Source organism: Cebus imitator, unplaced genomic scaffold (assembly GCF_001604975.1).
Source record: "Cebus imitator isolate Cc_AM_T3 unplaced genomic scaffold, Cebus_imitator-1.0 Scaffold290, whole genome shotgun sequence".
Lineage (NCBI taxonomy): Eukaryota > Metazoa > Chordata > Mammalia > Primates > Cebidae > Cebus > Cebus imitator.
Genome location: NW_016107605.1, coordinates 1,089,488 through 1,110,769, shown reverse-complemented (window position 1 = coordinate 1,110,769; position 21,282 = coordinate 1,089,488). Strand labels below are relative to the sequence as shown.

At 34.6% G+C, this 21,282-nt stretch overlaps 1 protein-coding gene across 3 annotated transcripts in view; it reads left to right on the top strand.

The window, feature by feature from the left end:
* CTNNA3 (catenin alpha 3) overlaps window positions 1-21,282 on the top strand; it is a 1,771,160-nt gene that overhangs the window by 1,374,405 nt on the left and 375,473 nt on the right. For all 3 annotated transcript variants that reach the window (XM_017502077.2, XM_017502076.2, XM_017502078.2), the window contains one exon: window positions 14,878-15,029. In XM_017502077.2, the coding sequence (XP_017357566.1) occupies window positions 14,878-15,029 (152 nt within the window). The remainder of the gene's footprint in view (window positions 1-14,877; window positions 15,030-21,282) is intronic.

Below are 21,282 nucleotides of genomic sequence, written 5' to 3'. Positions count from 1 at the left end.
GACCAAGCTTTAGTGAATAGGAACAGAAAAGTTTCGAGAAGCAAACTTTTCCATTGAGCGAGACCTACACCAAATGCATAGCAACTGATTCAATGATAACTTAATGATAATTCCTTTGACCTTAATGGTAAAGTTAATAGGTGCATTAATTAAAAGACAATCATTATATGTTTTCATTGCAAAACTGGGTGAATTATGATGTACTTTCTCAGTCTAACAGTACTTGGAAGTTAGGTCATGAATTAATAGAACTTGTGCTACATAGACATATTCACTCAATGCATAATTACTGAGCTACTACTATGTGCCGGAAACATATTGGAGAGGCTGAATCAGCAGGACATAGTGATTGATTGATTGATTGATTGAACATGAAGAGTGGAAGATATCTGAGGAGAGAGAAGAGTAAATTTGGTGGGAGAAACTGATGATAACAAATGTATGTGTTTACACATAAATTATATATATGTGTATGTATATATATGAGTGTATGTGTATATGAGTGTATGTGTATGTATGTATATGTCTGTGTGTATACCAAATTTGATGTGTGTATACATGTGTGTATGTGTATATATATGTGTATGTGTTCCACATCAAAGGATATATTGAGATATATATATATATATATATATAGTAATATATTGAGGTATATCATATGAGTTATATTATACTGTATATGTATATACACAAATGTGTGCTTGTATACCAGATTTGATACACACACACACACACACACACGCATACACATATATATATTTTATGTGTTGAAACATATAATTTGGTGTATATATATGCCAAATATATACACACATACATACACACACATATATAGATACATACATATTAATATATACATACACACATATAATTTATGCACATGTATCTTCTAAGCTTCTTCCCTTTGTAGAACATCAAATAGGGTGAAAAATAATAACTGTTATAATAAAATTCTTTCTTTAGTACAGTGTGGAAGATCACAGAGTAGACTAACCCAGTCTAACTGATCGAGAACTGTATCACCTTCCCTCTTCTCTGTTGTCACTGGACACTTGAACAAATTCATGGTTCTTTTAGCAACAATGTTGGTAATGAGTATGGGGGGTCAATCAATTATATCTGCTAGATGTGATTCTCAAAAGATAATCCCTAACTAGTAGTATTCACGTCAGTTGAAAACTTGTTAAAATTCTGCAGCACAGGTTCTTCTGCAGCACTTTAGACCTATTGAACCAGGAACTCCATGGGTGGGCCCCAGCCATTTCTGTTTTAATGGGCCTTTCTGGTCATTCTGATGCATGGTAAAGTTTGAAAATCACTGTGTTATAATAAAGTTTACTGAGGAAGAAATTTACTATTTGCTCAGGACTACAGCATTGCAGAACTTCAGAGAAAACACAATGCATATAAAATGAAATGATAAAATGCAATCAGGGAAGTGACTCCCAATCAGGAAGTTTGATGTAGAGCCTTGACATATCTCTTAGTTCTTTTGTCTCATAACCCAGAATGACCATCCTTCAAGAAGTAACTCACTGTTGACCTCAATTTCAAATAATTTGTGACTCAATTCTGTCAAAAGCCTTGTTTAGATCAATCATTCATTTATGCCTTAACTTTCTCTCTAGAATTGCAATCAAGTGCTATTTCAAGTGTATGTTAAATCAGGGAGGTGCAAATCAACTCCAGAACTTTAACTCTCTGCAGAAGGTAATCTGATACTGTAAAAAAGAAATAGTCTTATGAAGAATGCTTTTGTATTTTATTAACATCATTTGTAAAGACTATTGTTCATTTTTTAATTTAATAACCAATAACATAAATACATACATGAAACATTCATTCCTCTTAGCATACAGCATTGAGGAGGAAAATTCTTTTCAAGTATATCCTGATGAGAATAGAAATTTTCATTTTCATTTGAAAATTTCAAAGTGTTCAGGTTCCTTTTATTAGATAATATGAACCATATGACCCATTGCTTCATTTCTGCCTGGACCTCCAACAATCAATTTTATACTTAATTGCTGTACCTTAACTCCAGGATTTTTAATGTAATTACACCTCTGCTCCCTAACTTTGACTACATGTCTCCTGTTGGCCTTGTTATAAAGCTTACTGCACACTTGACTCTTATTTTTAAAGAAGCTTTTAATTCATTTTTGGGGGGAGATATAGAAGAGTTATAAAAATAAATCTCTACTTCTCTTTATTCACGTTCACATTATAATTCACATTCACATTCATATTATCTATGTATCCATCCACCCATCTTTTTCTCCAACTATCCTTTCCTTTTATCTACCTACCTGGCCATCCAGCCATCGACCCATCTTCCCATTCATCCATTTTTATTCTATTCAAATGAATTTCTGCTTGTAACCAAATATAGCCAGAGAAAATAAATACAATGCATGTATGATTGTGAAGAAACTTATGGAATCAGAGAGTAACTATGCTGGAACAGAAGAAATAGACCAGCTTTTTCATTTTACAGAAGATAATTGCTTTTTTTCTGACCTTTCATAATCATAGTTTACATAGATTTAGAAAGTTTTTGGGTGTCTATAACTACTTTAAACATGTTTAGCCTAGTTATAAAACTTCATTTTCTTTTATAGGCTTGTTTAAAGTAGTGTCTGTAAACCGACATGTAGAAATTCAGCTTTAAAAAGAAAAAGACATTAGGAGGTAAATATTTATGATAGAGGTTACTTCAGTTGCCTTAAATAGTAAGCTCCCCTACTGCATTTAAAACAGGAGTTTCTTCATTCTTCAACAAATATTATTAAAAGTAATAATTCAGTTCACCAAACTCTCACAGTCAAAAAGTTTACAATAAATTTCTATTCAGATTTCTAGAAAAATATCTGTTGCATGAGTTAAACATACTTATATGTTTAAGCCATATTAATTTGGGCTCCCTAAAGTTAAGATATTGGATATAATAGTAGGAGAATTCGAAATAAATGAATATCAGATGCAAGAAAAATAAACATATTCTTTAATTTTTTTTTTTTTTTTGTTCTTTGAGACTGAGTCTTGCTCTTATCACCCAGGATGGAGTGCAATGTCCAGTCATGGCTCACAGCAACCTCTGCCTCCTGGGTTCAAGCAATTCTCCTGTCTCAGCCTCCCAAGTAACTGAAATTATAGGTGCCAGCCACCATGCCCAGCTAATTTTCCTATTTTTAATAGAGACAGAGTTTCACTATGTTGACCAGGCTGGTCTTGAACTCTTGACCTTAGGTGAACTGCACACCTCGGCCTCCCAAAGTGCTGGCATTACAGGCAAGAGCCACCATGGCGGGCCTGTTCTTTAAAAAAAAAAAAAAAAAAGTGGAAAAAAACACTTTAAATTTCATATGGAACCAAAAGAGAACCTGCATAACCAAGATCATCCTAAGCAAAACGAACAAAGCTGGAGGCATCATGCTACCTGACTTCAAAGTATACTACAAAGCTGCTGTAATCAAAAGAGCGTGGTACTGGTACCAAAAGAGAGATATAGACCAATGGAACAGAACAGAGGCCTCAGGAGCAAAACTACCTACCTACAACCATCTGATCTTCAACAAACCTGACAAAAACAAGCAAGGAGAAAGGATTCTCTGTTTAATAAATGGTGTTGGGAAAACTGGCTAGCCATCTGCAGAAAGCTGAAACTAGACCCTTTTCTGACACCTTACACTAAAATTAACTCCAGATGGATTAAAGATTTAAACATAAGACCTAACACCATAAAAACCCCAGAAGAAAACCTAGGCCATTCAGGACATAGGCATAAGCAAGGACTTCATGACTAAAACACCAAAAGCAATGGCAACAAAGCCAAAAGAGACAAATGGGATCTAATCAAATGTAAAGAGTTTTTGCACACCAAAAGAAACAATCATTAGAGTAAACTAGCTACCAACGGAATGGTAAAAAATTTTTGCAATCTACTCACCTGACAAAGGGCTAATATCCAGAATCTACAAAGAAATAAAGCAGATTTACAAGAAAACAACAAACCTATTCAAAAGTAGGCAAAAGATATGAACAGACACTTTGCAAAATAAGACATTTATGAGGCCAAGAAACACATGAAAAAAATGCTTATTATCACTGGTCATTAGAGAAATGCAAATCAAAACCACATTGAAATACCATCTCAAGCCAGTCAGAATGGCGATCATTAAAAAAACAGGAGACAACAGATGCTGGAGAGGATGTGGAGAAATAGGAACACTTTTACACTGTTGGTGGGAGTGTAAACTAGTTCAACCACTGGGGAAGACAGTGTGGCGATTCCTCAAGGATCTAGCAATAGAAATTCCATTTGACCCAGCAATCCCATTACTGGGTATAAACCCAAATAATTATAAATTGTTCAATTATAAAGACACATGTACATGTATGTTCATTGTGGCACTGTTTACAATAGCAAAGACCTGGAACCAAACCAAATGCCCATCAGTGATAGACTAGACAAAGAAAATGTGGCACATATACACCATGGAATAGTATGCAGCCATGAAAAATAATGAATTTGTGTCCTTTGTGGGGACATGGATGAATCTGGAAACCATCATTCTCAGCAAACTAGCATAATTAATAGAAAACCAAACATTGCATGTTCTCACATTGTTCCCATTAACAATGGGAACACATGGACACAGGGAGGGGAGCATAACACACTGGGGTCAGTTGGGGAGAGGGCTGAGGGAGAGACAGTGGGGGTGGGTAGGTTGGGGAGAGATAACATTGGGAGAAATGCCAGATGTAGGTGGCAGGGGGATGAAGGCAGCATGCCACCTTGCTAGGTGTGTACCTATGCGACAATCCTGCATGGTCTGCACATGTACCTCAGAACCTAAAGTACAATTAAAATAAATAATTAATTAAAAAAATAAATTGGAAACAAAAATCTTAACCTAATATTCTTTGTATATAGGAAGCTCTTATGCTTCCATGGGAAATACAGCTAATGTAGGAAAAATAAAATCACAACTGTCAATGAGATTGAATCCATAATCTTTTACTGTAACATTACAACTTCTTAAAATTAAGTTTTTTTTAATAATGAAAGTAACAAATTGGAACTGAAATTCAAGACATTGTTAACATATATTGCAATTAGTATAATTTCATCAGATATTGAATCTCATAAACTTGAGGGGATTAACACAATATAACAAAGAGATAATGTATAATTTCTCAAAGAACAAAGAAAAAAATATATATATACTTTTTAGTAGGAAGAAAGATACATGTTGACCAAAAAAGCTAAGAATTGTATCATTAGCTAGAATCTGAAATACAATTTTGCAATAGCCCAGGGCATTTCAAGGTGCCAGAGAGAGTTTCTTCAGGGGTTTTTAACTCATAGTAGTGATATATACGCGTAACCAAATACTGATATCACTCATCCAGCACATAAACCAGTGCCCTGCAGAGGACAGGAGCTTCACAAGTAATTGATTTGCAAATATTAGACATAGTGCTGTCCGGTAGAACTTTTTGTGATGATTGAGCTGAGCTATATTTACCCTATCTAATATGGTATCCATGTGGGGTGGGCTACAGTGACTATGGAAATAAATGTTTAATTGTATTCATTTGTATTATTTTAGTAGAAGGTTAAATAGTAGCGTATTTAATATAGTGGCCACTATATTAAACAACACAGCTTCAGAAAATAGTAAAGTGTGAGCAACTCAGTGGTGTACACCTTGAAAATTTTAAACATATTCATTCATTCATTTATTGCTATTTGCATTTGGTTTTAGGTCTCCTCTCCCCAGATCCCTACTCTTGTTGGTTGATTTTATTTTTTTAATTGTATAATCTTAAAATGTTTACAGAAGTCAAAAATGTACAAAAACTACTCTCAGACAAATCTATCTTCTCATATCCCTTCTACCTTACTCTTAAGTTTCCTTGTACACAACAAGTTTTCTTATTCCTTTGTTCATTCTTAATGTGAGTCTTTTTTAAAACGTGTGTGAAGATAGGCAAATTAAAATGTGCTTCCTTATTTCTCCTTCATTCTTGCACAAAAACAATATATATCTTTATATAAAACTTATATCTGCATATAACATTATGAGTTCAAGCTGACATCTTCAGTTCAGTCCAGTCCCATGGGGTTCATCTTTGTCTGACCCCATTCCATAGCAGTACAGAGTGAGAACCCTGGCTCCCAAAAATGTTCCCTGTTTACTTATTGCCTCAGTACTCTCTGGGTATTCCTTACACTGCTTTTCCAACTCCACTGTTTCCTCAGCCCCATGTTTTGATCTTTTGGATTCACCTGTTGTTTTAAGTGTGTATCTACCAAGTGTTTTCCTAACAGTTCATAGAAATTAAACATTCTTGAATGTCTGAAACAATGTCATCCCTCATTCACTTAAAAGATAGGTTGGCTGGATATTGAATTCCAAGTTTAAAATAAATTTTTCTTAGAATTTGAAGACATTATTTTCTCTTTTTTTCCCTTTGGTATCTAGCATTTCTCATGAAAAGTCTAATGCCAATATGATTTTAATATTTTACTGATAATCTTTTCTCTCTTAAGGATGTAGCTGTTCTCTTTATCCTAAATGACCTGAAATGTTTTGTGGATATGTCTTAGGTGATTATTCTTACATCTAAGTGGTAGAACATAGTGGTTATGGGCACAGGCTCTGAGTCTGAGTGCCTAATTTTGAATTCTTACTCTTCTACCTACTACTTTCCTGAGGAAACAAAGTGATCTGACAGAGTTTATGCTTTTAGAGCTTTCTGTCAGGATTTTAGAAGTGGCTGAATACAAGAAAACACATACAGTAAAGTTAGAGACATAGGAACTTTAAAGAAATGGTGGAGGGGGATAAGGAGCTCTCATTCTATTACCCAGGCTGGACTGCAGGGGCGTGATCATAGCTCACTGAGGCCTTGCGCTCCTTGGCTGAAGTGATCCTCTACCTTCAACCTTCCAAGTAGTAGGGACTACAGGCACATGCCAACCGTGCCTGGCTAGGACACAGCCACTTCAATAAATGTATATTTCAGGCATTAGTATGTCCAAGAGACAAGATTTCCTAATACACCTGGAGGCAAGTGTAGGGGTGCTGATCAAGGGAATCTTTACAGAGAAACCGATATTTAAACTGAATCTGTCTTCAAATTATAGGAAGGTATTAAGTTATACATACCCCCCAAATATGTACATCTATTGTGTATCAATAAAAAATAAAATTATAAAAGCAAATAAATAAACAATCTGAGTCTGAAGAATGGATAGATAGATACCAGGTAGACAAGGTTGGAAAAACAGTTCTAGTCTAACACATAATCATAGACAACTGGGCAAAGAGAGTTGAAGTTTGTGGAGGTAGGATCAACTCTTACTTATTTTTAGCCAAGGTATCCCCAGCAATATGTGAAGGAGCACCTTCATTCAACACCACTAGTCAAGGAAAGATACATTTCTCCTACTAGATGCTATCCTACCCTATAAACCTCTGCACCTTTTTACTCTAGACTCCTTTCCCTATTCCTGTAGTTCAGGATACCACTGCATACTGAGCTGCACTTTGCTAACACTACAGACTGTGGAGCCCTTTTGCTTCTGTTTTTCTTTAACTTTTTTACTGTTGTCTGTATTTCTGGATGGTAAAAACTGAAGAAATTAAGAAATGATCTTGGGCAATAGATAAGATGGTGAGGAATTCTAAAAGAGGAAGATAACATTTCGACCTCAAGATGCAAGTGTAGATTTTAAAAAATCAAAGTAAACTCTAGTCTTAACAAGCAGAACCCAGATCCCTGGCAGAGATATTAAAAGGGAAGAAGAGAACATACTCTCCAGAAAGCTAAAAAGTGAAAGATGGAATATGCCAAACATTAGGGAAGATAAAGAGCAACTAGAATATTTAGGCTTTGTTGATAGGGATAAATTTTTTTCCAACCACTTAGGATATTGTCGATGTTTACTAATGTGATATATATGTATATACTATGGCCCAGCAAGTCTGTTGATAGGTATATTCCTTACAAATATGTTCATATATTCACCAAAAAACATCAACTAGGCTATTCATAGCACCACTATATATTGCAGTCCCAAACTGAAAATTATGCAAATGCCCATCACTCATAGACTGGAGAAGTACATTATAGTCTAATGACATACTATACAGCAATGAAAATGAGTAATAATTCTACACACAACTTACATCCACATAAATTTAATGTCGAGTGCAACTGGATACAAAAAAAGCATGTGCAGTATGATTCTATTTGCATGAACCAAAACAGTTGCAGGAACTTCTACTTCTGTTAGTTATTGGTCTCTTAGCATAATAATTATCCATCGTGAAACAAGTTACCCCCAAAACTTAGCAGCTTAAAAAAGCAAACATTTATGGTCTTTCATCTTTTCTGGAAATCAGGGACCCAAGAATGGCCTAGCTGGGTGGTTCTGGCTCAGAATCTCTCATGACCTTGCAGTCAAAATGTCATTCCAGGCTGCAGTCATCTGATGGCTGGAAAGGAGCTAGAGACTCCACTTCAGCCTCATTCATGTGGCCCAAGGCCTCATATTCTAGCTAGTTGTTGACCAGCAGCTTCAGCTCCCTGCTATGCGGGCCACCTTTGTTTGATACATTTACACTCCAAAGTTCAGAACAGCTTATCCTACCTGGCATTTCAATTGATTAGAATAAATTTGTTTAAGGTATCCCTCTCTTTGATCAATGATTGTATGGCACGATTGTATAGGGTTCTTAACACAACAGCTAAATTTCCCAGAGCAAGCAATAGGGGAAAAGGAGATAGAGAGACCGTGAGAGGGAGAGAGATAGAGAGAGAGGAGAGAGAGACAGAGAGGAGACAGTGTGTGCACAAGTTTGCATGTGCAAGATGGAATCTGCTATCGGCAATGTCTTTTTAAAGCAAACTGGGAAATAAGAAGTAACATACCATCACTTCTGCTGTCTTCTGTTAGGCACATAGATCTACTACAACATGGGAAAGGAGTTCTCAGAGATTTGAATGCAGGAGTGTGGGATCATGGGAGTACATGATGAAGGCTGGATATCACACCCAGTAAAGTTTAAATTGATGGATTTTGAGAAGTTTGATAGTATAAAATGAAGAGTAGGAAGCGGTAGTTGTAGAAGTCATTTATATGCTTACTGCCACTTTCTACTATTATTAATTCTCTCCCAGTTAATTAACATAACATAAATGAAATGGGTATTGATAATTGAAATATTTGAGGATTCTTACTGAGAAATACAAAAAAAAAACCAAGCAATTAAAAAAAAATTATTAACTCTAGTAACATAAAGTGTGCATAAAAGAACAAAGGTCAACATAGAACATTATTGTTTCAGGTCCAACTTTGAATATTTTAGTAGTCACATTTATGTAAGTGATTACTCTGATGTAAATAAATGAGAAAATGATGTGAGGAAAAGCATGAAAGAGCTTAATCTTTATTATATTAAAAGTCATTGGATATACTTCTAATATACTTAAATCAAAATTATTTATTAATATTAACCTACTACATAGACATATGAAGATTTTTAAAATTTAAGCTACAGGGAAAGAAAAGCTTCTAAGTAACTGGAGAGACTCAAAGGTGGACACTCGGGCTAATTAAATGATTAGAGTTTCATACGTAGAAACACTACCCTGCCAGAGGGGGAAACATATCAGTTTCGTGAAGCTATATCTAAGTCCTTCTCTCTGCTATTTTATTTTTAACTTTTTGGAGATATTCCAGATGTGCTTGAAAGATAGAGTAGAGTTTAACAGACAGGTCAGAAGTACTGCTCTTGTTAACCATGTGATGTGTGCTAAAGGATCAGAGCAGGTCAGTACTTTGGAGCATATCATTTGAAAAATGCTAAAATCCTCACTAGTCATTGCTTTGTATGATATACGATCTATGAGGTACGAAACATATTTCTGATACATAATGTTGGCTCCATGAATATTAAATACACATGAACCCTGATAATTAGCATTTACTGAATAAACGGAAAAAATGAAGAGTATAAAGTGATATTTGTAGAAGTCATTTATATGCTTAAGGCTACGTTCTGCTATTATCAGTTCTCTCCTAGTTATTTAACATAACCTAAAGAAATGATGACTTAGCATTATGTGAACTTTCAAATGCGAATTTCTTTACCACCAGTAATTTTTAAGGATAATAGTCTAATTAGAAATATTTTAATCTGGGTTTTATTAATGGTAGGAAACAATTTGATGATATCATTTTTAGATCATTAATGAGTCTGAACTTTTTTCTGACCTATTTAATTCAATAATAATGTATCCTTACCTACTTTCAAATGTAGATAGTAAATTTAGCAAGGATTAAGAAGGGATTAAATATTCCCGGGTTACTACCAGAGAGAGGCTTAAGGCCTAGGAGAACTTGGCTCTGTAGGTCTGTTAACTGCATTGTCAGAAAATTATCACGAATTCCCCCAGGAGCACAGCACTTCAGAAACCCCAAGGTCTTTACTTATCAAAAGAAAGCAGTGCAGAGTTAGGGTTCAGAGAGCAGGCTCTGTATTCTCAATTACTGGCCCATCGCTTATTAACTGTGTGACCTCAGTTTCCTCATCGGTAAATCAGGATAGTAATAGTTCCTGCCTTACAGGGCTTCTGTGAGGATTATATGAGACATACATTTAAATGCTTAGCACAGTACCAAGATGAGTAAGAATGGTAGCTATTATTCTGTACATTCTGAATAAAGTAGACAGAGAAAGTATAGACTGCTAAAGAGTTCAGAACTGGTTCAGAATTTGGCTGTGTAATAAGGACAAGATACTTTGAAGTCAACAGGGTATTGACCAAAAGGCCACCTTTGTTTGATAAATCTACACTCCAAAGTTCAGAACCACTTATCCTGCCTGGCATTTCAATTGATGAGAATGAATTTGTTTAAGGTATCCTTCTCTTTGATCAATGATTGTATAGCATGATTGTATAATAATGTCTAAACCTCATTTTCTGAAAACCTAGGTACATTATGGAGTAAAGACAGCTTTGTCAATTTGTTATTCGTTCTAAATTACCATAAACTGGCTGCTTAATTATACTCATTTTGTATTTTCTTTTAAACATTAAAAAAATGTACTCCTACTTTGATCCAAGCAACCATATGTCCATAGTGTAAGTAAAGTACACCCACAGCTGATGTTTAAGCTAATGAAATGAGAAATGAATTACATACCAGCTTTGAATAGTTCATTTATGCTGTCAGAGTGAGAAAGTAGTAGTTTCCGTCTGTATTTCAGAAATTAAACATTTGCTTCTGAAAGATTTTATTTTAATTGGAGCTAATATTAATTCATTAGTAAAAGGCCTTTAGAGGAGTTAAAATGAAATCATTTTGCACTAATAAAAAGGCTGTGTTGTATTTTTCTTAAGATATCCTAAATCTTTCTCACATTATTTCACAGAGCAGCGAAAAACAGACCTTTACATGACTTTAATTTTTCTTTTTTTTTTTTTCTGCCAAAATCTACATAGGAAGATGGTGGGAACAGTGTCAATAATAACAGATTGAAAGTATTAATATAATTAAATTATTAGTGTATTGCACACTTGTTTGATATGTGAGAAAAAACATGTTTTAGTGGGAATAATTATGAATAAAGCTCTGTAGCCTGCAGGTCCCTACAGTTTTGAGAACACATCTCTTTGCACTTAATTATGTCTTTAGAATGAATAGAGAATATCACAGAGGCTGGAAGCCATTTTGTCCTGTTCTTTAGAGTAGTAGTTTTGATGGAAGGTTTACTGTCTACTCTAGAACCTGAAGGAAATGTGAAATTGCTGGATACATTTTCTTAGAAGTTTCCTCCTCTTTAACGCTACAAAAAGTAATGATTAACTCATTAAACAGATTTGAATGTTCCTATAAGCCTGCATAAATATATTATTGGAGCTTTTCAATTGTTAACAAAACCTAAATCACATTTAAATGCAAGCTGGACATGTTTCATTGTACCTACTCTTTGTTTGACTTTTACATAGTAATTAATCAATTAATCTAATCACTGAATTAATTCAGTCATTTACTACATGCCAGGCTAGCCACTTAGGATATAAACAAGAAATGTTACAAGGAACAATTGAAAACTTATAAATATATGATGTGTTCATAAAACAACTTACTGAGTGTCCATCATTTGGGGGATACTATTATACTTAATGGTAAGAGCAGGTTCCATTCATTAGAGTAGACTTAAAATGAATCTGAGGATAAGCAGAATTTAGGCATGGGAAGAACTATGCTGTGGAGTGAAATAGTAGATGCTGATGACTAGAGACAGTGGGGCTAAACGTTGTCAATGGATTTGGGATATATTTACGTTGTAGAGTAGATGGCATTTAGTGGGTATTTGGATGTAAGGAATAAAGAAGAAGTATAGGAGGTCAAAGAAAACAACCGGTTTTTTTTCATGGGTGACTGAGCATCAACATAGAATACAGTAATGGAAAATTAGGTTTCCTGGGTTAAAAAAAAATGTGTTTACATTTAGATAGAATATGTTTGAGGTGTTATGAAAGATTCAGGTAGAATTTTGCCATTGTCAACTGGATATACAGTTCTGAAATTAAGGAAAAAGTCTAGATTTGAGATATGCTTTAAGAGTCATATGCATATAAATGAGAATTATGGTTTGAGATTGTTTTTCTTATGCAAAGGGTATCAGTTTGGTCTCCTTCTTGCTTTGTTTTCCCATCCACTGAAAGGGAGAAAGTGATTTGAGGGATTCTCACTGTAAAGTGGTATTACCCAATCGAAGGTTCTGTTATCCCAAAGGTTACTGTCATAATAGCCATATCTCCACTCTTCATGCAATAACTGAATGAGTTAGAAGGAAACACTACTCTCCAAGTTCAAATTATGAGTCCTTTATTTAGCTGGAGACTGAGAGTTAGCTAACATTCAAAATCTCTCGGCCCCAAGGGAGGGGCATGATTCCCCTTTATACCTTGATTTAGGTAGGGGAGGGGGCAGCCTAGCTGAATCAGAATTTTACAGAAGCAGAACAAACAAGTTAGTAGGAGGAGGCTGGTAACCAGGGGGGCAGGAGGTTCTCAGGGTTCTTAGCAACCCTTGTTGGTTGCTAAGGGTATTTCCATGCAATCACTAAGTGGGGTAGCAGGGAGAACTTTCCATATAATCAATCACCAAGGAAGGTATTCACAATAGCAGATAGACTTGCCCAGCAGGACGCAGTTACAATGGTTACAGGTGCTGGGAACCCTGTGAACCACTTTTAATGGTTCAAAGCTTTGCGTGCAGTGTGACCCAGTAATGCACCTGAGGGGCTGTGGCAGGGAGGGAGAGGCTCGAGAGAGCCTTGTCAGGTTTGCAGCTAAGATGGCATCAGTTAGGCTAATTCAGGTTAGGTTGTTACCTTCAAAATGGTAATCACTAGTCACATGTATGTGTTAAGCATTTGAAGTGTGATGAATATGGCTAAGGAATTGAATTAAAATTTAAGGCTAATGAATTTAATTTTTTAGTAGCCACACGCAGCTAGTAGCCACCTTTTATTGGACAGTGTGCCTAGAGAATGGACAGAGGAGAAGAGCACAGTGGATAATTTCCACAGGTATGGTAGCTCAGAGGTAGGATAAAGGTGATACATTTTAGCAGCTGGAGGAAAGAAGAGACCAGATAAAATGAGTTCCCGTCTATATCACCAACATTTCCTCATATCGATAACACAACAGGTAGGATCGCAACAGATGGTATGCCATACATACAGAAAAAGGCTTAAATGTAGAAAAATAATGTTGATTGGTATTTTTATAGCAGTTAAAATATTTCTGTCTTCTAGCTTTAGAATTGTTTCTGCTAAAAATCAATCTTTTTATCTGACATCTTCATATTGGGCAGAGGCTTTCTCAATATGACATAGTAGATTTGTTTGAGTGTAGATTCTGCATTTTGGGAGTCTGAATTCATATCTCTTTTGTTACACGTTAACAGAATGAATCCGTGTTCGAGTCTTGATTTCTCTGTGTCCCAGTTGTTAAACTATTAATACTCGTTAATACTGGAACTATTTTAAGATTTAAATCACTTTGAACACTTAGAAAAGTAACTTGAGTCTAGTGAAGAGTTAATAACTGTTAATATCATTAACCTTAAAAGTAAAACTGAAGAAATCTTTTTATTTGAAACATTTTGAAGCCTATTTTAAAAAGATAATCCTTGGATTGGTTTACCAATAGAAGCACCCCTGTTGTCATTCAGTGTTTTGTTATTTTAGACATAGTTTGCATATGAGAATGCCAATTCCTTTTCACTAATTTTTTTATTATAGAAAAAAAAAATCTCACCAAAAAAAAGTCTACAATATTTTTATTATTTCTGTAAGGATAGAATTAGTACTTTCAACTAAATTTTCTTCTGTTTAGCAGCTCAATTGCTTTCCTTCTTTAAATGTCATTGTATTTACAATTCCAAATGTTTTACACACCAACTCTTTTCCATAATTTCTTGTGGTTTATGTTGGATAGGATGAGAAGTGATTTTATGGTCCCAAGGTTTTGTAAAAACAAAAATGATGTGAAGGAGAAAGGTAACCTTTTAAAACATTTCTGTAAAAATGCTTTTCGCTGCAGGAGCCTGGAGTTCAGAAAACAAAAACAAAATGCCTTTCATTGTCTTTGAGTCCTTTTACTTTTCAGCGATCCAGGATGATCCTTCTAAAATTTGTGTATCTCTATATTTTAAAAATATAATTAAAGATCTATTAATCAAATATTTGTTAAAAACAAAATTCTACATTTCCTAGAAACTACTATAGAAATCCAGAAATACAAAGAAGACAATCTTCTCCTTATTCTTTATTTTAACAGTAATTCCTGAATTTGTTACGCAAGTGAATGTTGCCTTGGAAGCCTTAAGCAAGAACTCGTTGAATGTGTTGGATGATAATCAATTTGTGGACATCTCAAAGAAAATCTATGATACGATTCATGATATCAGATGTTCAGTCATGATGATTCGGGTAAGTTTGCTTTTCTTTCTATTGAATTATGGCAATACTCTTCACCATCTGGAATGCCTGGAATGATTGCAAGAAATGCTTTATTTCTATGCTGTAATGTCAGTGCTGAAATCTATTAAAACTGTACAAGTTTATATTTATCCCCAAAGTCAGATCTACTGTCACAAACAACACTTTTACTTATGTATTTGGTTATAACTTACGCAAATGAGTACATTTTACTGTTGCGTGTACAGAAAAGAAATAATTTGTTGGGTGCAGGACTTGTTGAAGGTATCTCCTAGCATGATAAGAAGCCAAAGAAAAATAAACAATTTGCTTTTTATTTTCTTGAACAAAAAGAAAAGAATCTTTCTTATCACTGTGGTGAAATTGATAGGAAAATGTGTTAAAACAAGGTATTTTATGGGCAAACCCTCTTATCCCAGATCGTAAAATCACAGAATGTTCTGCAAGAAATCTCACTTGGAGTTGCCAGGAGCAACAAACACTTCAATGGTCCCAGTCTGGGAGTTGTCTATTCCACCTTCCCAGGTGTGAGAGCCCCATTGGTTTCAGCCCACTGTATATACAGAAACCACAGTTGATTTCCCTCAATTATTAATGTAAAGTGTTCTTTTAAATATTACAAAGAACGTATATTCTTTAGAAAATGCATATGTAAAGATATGAAGATACCTTATCTTAAGTGGGTTCACCTGAAGGCAGACTCTGAAGTAAGGATTGGTGTTATCAGTAGTCTACTTAGGAGAAAATGAGACAGACAAAGTGAAGCAAAGAAGGGAATAAAACCAAGAAGGTGTAATTATGAGTCACTGCAGGCAACTGGGGCTTGATCCTCCTGGTAAACTCTGGGTGCTACTGCAGAATGCACCTCAGCAGTTCAGAATTATCTGACCTGACGTGAACAAACTGGAGATTGAGCCACCTATTCATCCTGGGTGAAAAGCTATCCTCAGAGGTGTCACCTGAGCCTCCTGCTCAGGGCCAGTCAAGCTTTTGCAGCCAAAGAAAGTATTTTTCAGGCAGGGTAGCACGTGCTTGCTGTTGGAAGATTCAGTGGGATTGGTGAATCTAATTTTTAAATATGAGTAGAATTCAATTTTTAAGCCTCTGGACTTAACTCTTAGTAAGACTGTAAGATGGAAATAGAAATGCTGAGAATATATGAGTGGAGCGGCGATAGTATTAATATCTGATAGGCATGCATATCACAGGCTATACTGAGCAGTCTGTAAGTCATTTTGTGGACCTTGCAAAGAAAAGGGCCAACAAACATTAGGGAGCCTGGCCGGGCAGAAGGATGCTGTGGAAGAGCTTGTAAGAGAAAGTCTAAAGGCGTCAAGACAGAGAATCTAGTACTTTGAGGCTAGGGAAAATCTGAAAGCAAACCAATTATCCATATCAAAGAGAAACCTCAGGATAAATACTTGTGAGCAGCCTACAAGTATTTTTGTGTGATTAGAAAATTTGGCCTTGCACCAGTGACTATGTCTGAGCAGCAAGAACTTTTATCAGTTTTCTTACTGTAAAATGTTTATGCCTTATCTCTGTGAATTAGTGGACTAGTAATAACCCAAAGCTGGGAAGTTGGTGAATCCAGAAAAGAAATATTAAAAGTGTAAAGAAGACGCATGAACTTCAGGATATAGTCTTGGCAGAGTGAAACCTCCCGATTTTCACTATCCCTGAGTGGATATTTGAAAATATAAACCAGTGAAATAGCACAGGGGAACCAGGGTAGAGAATTCATTTTTTTCTTACTAAAGCTATCTACAACTGAAAAAAAAATCTTCTAACTTCTCCCAGTTAGACGTTCCAGTGTTTTTAAATTTCTTCATTATCAAGATAGCTTACTTACAGCAAATCAAATTATCTTGCCATTATTTTTACACATTCCTCATATACAGTGGTCCTCTGCAGGGCAGGAGAACAATTTATTGTAATTATTAATAGCCTTTGAGATCATTAATTTTCCCCCCAGTCACCTCTTTTTCAAGATAAATACTTCCATTTCTGTTAACTTTTTCTCATAGGAATAATTTAGTATCGTGTGTTCTTCACTAGTCCTTATTTAATTTTCAACAAACTTCTCAAATGAGACTATCAAAAATACATTCTAATTAATGCCCAATGTCAAATAAAGTAGACTTATTTCTATTTCTACTGATACAGCCAACTGCTGTTAAACTATATTTTTTTTCCATTTAAACACTGTGTTTACTGGATAGAGGTTGACGTCCTTTTCCTTTTATTTTTTTTTTATCTTGTTGGTTCCTGTGTACACATTCTTTATTTTGATTTGTTGTGTTCTTGTTCTTAAGTCCTAATCCTATTAAACTTATATGATTCTTTATATAATTTATCAGATTGTTTTCCAGTTTGATTGTTGAATATACCACGTTAGCATCAATTAGAAACTCGAAATGCAGAGTGTTAGGTTTTTAATCTAAATTACTAATAAAAACATTAAATTATATTGGCCCTTCCTCCCCAGTTAAGAGCATTGGTGTTGAGAGCCTTTAGAAACTGATGCTCCATGCAACTGAGAACTTGTCTTTAATGGTTTGAAAGAGTGTTTTCTGAATTTTAAGGTAGATATATTACTTCTTTAAGCACACTTTATGGCCAAAAAGATAAAGCAAATAAAATCAGAGCTGCTGTACTTGAAACCAGGCAGGAGTAGCCAGAGGCCCATCGTCTCTGTCTCTATACCCCCAGTTCCCTAAGCAGCCTCTAGGGGCACCTCTACACAACTTCTACAGGGATTCCTTGGAAAACGATCCGTAAACTTACGGACTTAATACCCAACTGGGTTATAGGATAAAAATACAAGTCTCACTTAGGTGCAAGTAAATGAAAATCTATCCATGTTTTTCTTAAAGACTGTCCCTTTTTCACAGAGTATAATAAATGTAATCTGGTATAATCCGCTTTTTACAAGGTCAAATTTAATGCTGACCAATATTCTGGCCTTAGAACTGCAAAGTATTTTAGGTACCTTTCAAGGTACCTAAAAAGTGTCAACATTAAAACAATACATGTATAATTAACCAAGCTCAGAGAGGGATAGACTATGCCATTGAGGATATTTGTGAGTGTTATAGTATCCCATTTTATGTCTGAATTTTTATGTGTACTCATCAGTACCCTTGAAACAATAAAATACTAACTCAAGATCAGAACTTGGCATTTTTAGGGTTTCATAAAAATATGATTATATCTTTAGTTTGTTTTGATCAATAATTATGCCGGCAGTTGTTTAAAACTCTAGGATAAATACTGTAACATTTCATGTTGCTATGTAGATAAATGAGGTTATAGACTATTATACTTAGCAAACTCATAGAATAAGCAGTATTAAATATTTTGATCTGTTTCATATTTCATATATATGTGTAAATTTTACAACTATTAAGAGTTCATAATATAATGGTTAAACTAAAGAAAGAAATCTTACTTTGCCTCCGTTTCCTCCTTTGTAAGATAGACATGGTATTAAACCTACTTCAAAAGATTATTAGGCTGACGTGAGTTAATAGAAATGAAATGCTTAATAAATAGTAGACTATCACAAGAATATAGCTACTGCTACTGTTACCACATCGAGTTCATACTTATTAGACCTGCTGAAGCTACTTAATATTTTTGTATATCTTGACAAATATTAACTACATAAGCATGTCTGTAGAGCAACATGAAGGGCAAAGTCCTAAATCAATAAACCTGTTCCTTTATAAGGCAATGTTTAAATAAGAGGGTACTTATGTTTATTGACATCAGGTATCTAAATTATAGACTATTTAATGCAGATTATGCTTTTGAACCCACATTAGTTTAGGGTAGTATTATAATTCTACACATCATTTTTAAAGACCCCTTAAAACATGAATGAGAACTGAAGTCTCAATATTCATCTTTTTTGGTAAAAGATATTTAACCACAAAGGGAGGAAATTTTAAAAGATAAATGTAATTTAATTGAGAGAGACAGTAGTGTAAGTGGCCAGCAGTGAAGTATCCTCAGAAAAAGCAACAAGATTCAGGTAAAATTATTCCTGTCATAGGCATTCAGAATGTAGATTTCATGTGTTTCCTTTGTAGATTTTTATATGTGCCTTATCAAAAGCACTTCAAAAATATAGAGATACTTTCCAAAGCTAAATGAGTAGATTTTCAGGACCATAACTCAAATTTGCATTTTCTGTGTTTGTTTTCTAATTCTATATATCAAGGAATAGGAACATATTTTGCATATCTGACTTGATGGAAGTTAATTTTGGAGGAAACAAAGAAAATTAAGATAAATTTACATGGCCCAGTTTACATTAACTGCTTTTACATGAATCATTTACATGGCTTCTAGAATTGGGACACAGTGTGATATACAATTTCAAGTTATATAACCAATCTTTGGGTCTGATTCTATTGCACCTATAGGAATGAGTCGATTTATGGCTTTTCCTGGAACTACGTATAATTCTCTCAATTGAGATTACTTGTAGTGTCATGACTTCTGTAAATTTCTTTCATTTTCTTCCATAAATGTTTTTTGATTCGTGGCCTTAAAAACATCTCTTCATGATATGTCTTCCAGACTGAGCTTCTGTCTATTTGAAGTTTGATGCTCAAACTACTAAAGGGAAAGGACTTTACAATTTCAGTTAGTCACTAATGTAGAATATTATCTTCTCCAATTACAATTCTGTGGAATTAAGTTTGGAAATGGGAAAATACTGAAAGAATATTGTGTAAAATCAGAAGACCTGAGTTCAACTGTCAGCTCTACATGTTACTGCTTATATTTTTACTTTACATGACATCATCTGTTTCTTCACTGCTGGGGTAAATGGAAGAATACTATGGAATTTCTATTTTAAGAATCATTGTGTGTAAAAGTAAAAGACTGAACAGTGTTTCCTAAGATCCTGAAAACAATGAGACTGTCGATACTTAAATGCAAATTAGGGCCAGGTGTGGTGGCTAATGCTTGTTTGGGAGGCCAAGATGGGCAGCTTGCCTGAGCTCAGGAGTTTCAGAACAGCCTGGCCAACATGGCAAAACCCAGGCTCTACTAAAATACCGTTAGCCAGGCGTGGTGCTGCGCATCTGTAGTTCCAGTTACTCGGGAGGTTGAGTCAGGAGAATTGCTTGAATCTGGGAAGCAGAGGTTTCAGTGAGCTGAATCATGCCACTACGCTCCAGCTGGGTTGACAGAGCAAGATTACATCTCCAAAAAGAAGAAAAACAATGCAAGTTAAATAAGACATGGACAATAGAGAAATACAATGAAACTCAACGTATGTATTTTAATGTAGTAGCAACTAACAATTGGAAAATATTATTTTTAAAGTAGAATATATCACAGCATCCAAAATTATAAAGTAAATGGTAATAATTTTAACAAAACAAATAGAAGATCTAGACTCTGAAAATTATAATACAATATTAAGAAAAATTAAAAACACCTACATATCTGAAGAGATTGATCATATCCCTGTAGTTGGAGACTCAATATTAAGATGTCAGTTATCCCCAGATTGACTTACTGATTCATTTATCACTGTCTCAAACAAATTCTCAGCATACTCTTTTATGAAAATTGATCATTTGAGATGGTTACATGGGAGTATACATTTGCCAAAACTCATCAAACTGTGCATTTAAAGTTGCATGTAAATGGATATTAATAAAGTTCATTAAAAAATAACTAGCTCTGTAGCCAATACCTCAGAAAATAGATAATTTTAAATAGATAAAATCATACCAAACTACAAATTAGGGCTAATTATAAAAACTTACGTGGACTATTAAAAATGCTGATATCGCAAATATTATAAAATTAATAACACCTTTCTACTTTATAACTGACTGTTTGCCAAATACTTCTAATGTGTAGGGGTCCTCTTTTATTTTTTATTTCTCATATTTGTGAATCGTTATTTACTATTTTAGATGAGGAGTTGGCAAATTTTGACCTTTGGGCCACATTCGATCCACCATATGTTTTGTATGTCCTGTGGCCTAAGAATGGTTTTAATATTTTTAAATGCTTGAAAAAATTTGAAAGAAGAATGTAATATTTTGACTTATGAAAATGATATAAAATTACAATTTTAGTGTCCATAAAATTATATTTGAAACATGACCCAGCCATTGGTTTATATCTATGGCCCTTTGTGCCACAATGGCAAGGATGAGGAGTTATGAGGACACTGTAATGGCTCACAAAGCTCTAAGCATTTACTATCTGA